This window comes from Crocuta crocuta, unplaced genomic scaffold, assembly GCF_008692635.1.
Source record: "Crocuta crocuta isolate KB4526 unplaced genomic scaffold, BGI_CrCroc_1.0 scaffold1314, whole genome shotgun sequence".
Classification (NCBI taxonomy): Eukaryota; Metazoa; Chordata; class Mammalia; order Carnivora; family Hyaenidae; genus Crocuta; species Crocuta crocuta.
In genome coordinates, this window is record NW_027530720.1 from 27,514 (window position 1) to 31,427 (window position 3,914).

General features: G+C 37.4%; 1 protein-coding gene across 1 annotated transcript in view; it reads left to right on the top strand.

Annotated features, from left to right (window-relative positions):
* Positions 1 to 2,467, top strand: part of LOC144235691 (hephaestin-like) — a gene marked incomplete at its 5' end in the record, with an annotated part of 19,387 nt that extends 16,920 nt beyond the window's left edge. Inside the window, one exon of the mRNA XM_077769248.1 lies at positions 2,235 to 2,467. Coding sequence (XP_077625374.1) covers positions 2,235 to 2,467 — 233 coding nt within the window. The remainder of the gene's footprint in view (positions 1 to 2,234) is intronic.
* Between the last annotated feature and the right edge of the window lie 1,447 nt (positions 2,468 to 3,914).

Sequence of the window (3,914 nt, forward strand, 5' to 3'; positions counted from 1 at the left end):
GGTGTACTGCCTCTAGAAGATGAGATTCATTACCAAAAGGTGGACTACAATACTAGCAGGAAACACCCTGAGATATCTGTAATACTTCAATACTTCAAAACCCAGGAACCTAAAGGTCAGCTTTTCTCAGCAGATTTATTCTCTCTACCCCCCACTCCCAACATCCTAAGTTGTGGAAAACAGCTTCATCCCCAGTTGAAAGTTGCTATCTTAGCTTCTCACCTAATGTGTGAGGACGGGGGGTGGGGGTGGGAAACTCAAGGCTTCTCTGGGTGGACTTGAAGGGGCTGTAACACAGACATAAAATACTCACAGAGAAAGTATGAAACTAGTATAAAAACCATACAGCCTACATCAGCTTTTTTTTTTTTCTTGCTTCTATGGAATACTAAACAGTTGACTCTTTGAAACCACCCATTTCTTCCTTTCACAAAAGTAGAGATTCTTGTCCTACCTAAATTAGGTCCAAATAGTGGAACTTTATCTACCCCACTCTTCTTCATCCCATTTGTACCTGGACTGAGAAAGGCTTAGAGAGTTATGAGAGGTAGAAGGGATGCTACAGATCACCAGTTTAATATGGAGATTTTTTGCAACTATGTTTGGAAAAGTCCTAATGATCTCCCTAAGTATCTTATAAACTGTCAACCAGTGGACTAAGGTATGTTTTGGAGGGATTGGGGATAGTAAAAGTGAGTCTGGTAGAGTGGAGTGCAATACATATATATTTGTATATTTGTATACATACACATAGATATATTAGTGTGTGTATATACATATTTGTGTGTTTATTTGTATATACATAAAACATATTTCTGTGTAGATACATACATACATACTCACTCATAAGTTGTTACTTGTTAAAACTCCACAATCAGGGGAAAAAAGCCCTCAAAACTGTTGGTCTAATAAAACCCAATAATTTTCTACATGAGAAACTGAAAGATAGAAAGTAATTTGTCAGAGGTCACAAGACAAGTACGTGGTATAATGTAAACTCAGAACTAGGATGTTTTCCAGCTTCCATTTGAACTTGTATTTCATCCTTTCTTATATCTTTAAGAATGTTCATTCACCCATTTATATATTTATCAAACATGTGCTGAGTTCCAGGGAAACGAAAACAAGTAAGATATTAATATCCAGGAGATTTGCATCTAGATGTGGAATGAGATACAAAATCAATAATGGCATTGCTGGTATACATTGTAAAAAAGGGCAAAAACAACAGCTATCAGTTATTATTTATTTGCTATCTTCCAGGTGCTATGCTAAATATTTTATAAATATTAACTCACTTAAATCTCACACTAAACTTCTGAGCTAAGTATAGTTTTTATCATCATTTTATAAAAGAGGAGACTGAAGTCCAGATGTGTGGGAGATTAGTTCACTTGGCTGAGGCAAGTAAATCATGGGAATACAAACAGTACAGGTACTTTGGGAACACAGAAGAAAGGACCATTAACTGACCTTAAAGGTAACATTTAAGATGAGGATAGAAAGATGAAGAGGGAGAAAGGGTGGCCTGAAAGAGGGTCACCTATTCTTGGAAACAAAGAATGAGTTGCTTTGGCTAAAGAGTAGAAGATAAAACTAAAAAAAAGGTAGGTTAGAGCCTGATTGTGAGAGTCAGAATGCCTGGCTTGTTTCATAGCCTTACTCTGTAGGTTAATTGAGGATCACCAAAAGTTTGCATATCAGTAACTAAAACAATCAGAGTATTTCACCTAACATCAGTGTTATCAAGACCCAAAGAGCTGAGAGACCAGACAGCACAGTGTTAGGCTGTTGTCATGGTACAAATAGTCAAACTGAGCATTTATAAGCTAGATGATTGAGTCAAACTGCCTCCTTGAAGATTCCACTCATTGATCCCAATTATATCCTCTGGAAACATATAAAACAAATCCAGTTCCTTTTATTGTTAGTTTTTCATCACAAGCATTTATATATTTGAAGAAATATACCAGGGCCCCTTCTACTCAGTTTTAGTTCTTTCCATGGGGGTAAAGAACAGTGATTACTCAGAGCTTTCTTGGGTGTGATTGCTTGTTACACAAATTCTTTGTAACCTATAAATCTATCTTCATAAGCTGGTCTTTTTAGGGATAGGAGAAATTTCTCTTCCCTGTGTTGATGGAGTTATTTCCTCTTTCCCAGGAGTTCACTGCAAATGGTGCCCCATTAAAGTACTCTCCAGCTCAGGTTGCCATTTTTCTGTTCTATTTCAGCATCAATCCTGAGAGACATTGGAGAAGGCAATGTGAAAGTGCTGGGCATGCAGATCCCTGTGAAGAATATTGAGATATTGACTTCTCTCTTAATTGCCATGAGTATCATTCTCTTGCTCACTGCTCTAGCTCTTGGTGGTGTGATCTGGTACCAGCATCGGCAGAGAAAGCTACGACGCAACAGGAGGTCCATCCTGGATGACAGCTTCAAGCTTCTGTCCCTCAAGCAATAACAGTTGGGTCCTACAACTGCACATCTTGAAGGCAGTCCCAGCAGGCCATGCTCTAGTAACTAACCCCACTCTCAAAAGGGGATGAATGGTAGAGAGTAGGAAAGTAAACTCATCTGGGAATTCTTTCACTTATTTATTTACATAGAAATTATGAACTTTCTCTTTTTCTTTATTTTTTCTCCACTTGGACAGCTGGGGCAAGGGAGTCCCATAGTATCCTATATCACAAATTTGAACAGCTGGATTATATCAACCCCTGACACATGGAAGATCTGGAAATTATTAATAACCAATTCTTACAAAGTAGATACCAAGGATAAAATTCATTGATTAGGTTTTTATTGCTTTTCAGGACCTATTTAAGTGAGCTGTGAAGATAATCCACATCTAAACTAAGGGCTAAGAACATGGGCATGATGGAGAATGGGTGAAGTGGGATTTGAAGATCCAAATTTTACTTTGATTCTCCTTGGAAATGAACTATTTTGGAAGAGAGGGTATATGGAGTATTGTTGCTATGAGCACCTACAACCTCTAGAGCCAGAAGCTCCTCAGGAAGTCAGCATTCAAAGTTTCTGGCACAGTTGTCCACTCTGTACTTTAGGCAAAAAAATATTGTACATTAAAGTACTTGTTAGAACACTATAAGAGTGAATGAACATGACTATCTTAATGATCTCTGTGGACTCTCTGAATTTGTGACCATGATTTAATCAAAGAGCACTCACTGGAAGAGGGGTATATTGGTCTACCTATCCTTTTTGTGGAGCCTATGTGTTTGTGTTTTGGAAATTAAAAAAAAAAATGTCTAAGAGTGGTGCGTACCATCTTTAAACCCATAGGTGCCAAAATACTTTTGAATTCTGAGAAAATTTTCCAGAGAGAAACAGAAGGCTGAGACAAGGCTTAAACCTGTCCACTGAGCAAGGTGAGGTGGGCACCAATCTTGTGGGCTTTTTGGCAATTGGGTGCATGAGAGGTATATTTGCAATTTTGGGATTTGTTTTTTTAAATAGGACAGACTTCTTCTCTCTGGTACCTTAAAGCAATATTCCTTTGTTGCCTGCAAGTTCAATCCTCTCTGAAACCTTGGTGGGAGACAACAGATGAACAAGATAAAAAGTAAGGATGAGATAAGATGATCCACCCTCACTATATATCCACAATACCATTTTACATGGCAAATGAAGAAAAGAAGACATTAGAAACAAAAAGAAAATAATAACTGAAATGTTTAGTGCTTTTCACATTACAAAGCATCTAATACCTGATTGCATTTAACTCACCTTAGCTCTATTAGCATGATACTTTGTTTTATATTTGAGTAAACAAAGGATCAGATAGAGTAATTTTACCCATGGACATTCAACAAGAAGTTGAGCAAGATTTCATGTCAATCTATTTGACTCCAAATACTTGTTTTATCCTGGTATATCATGGAAACTTC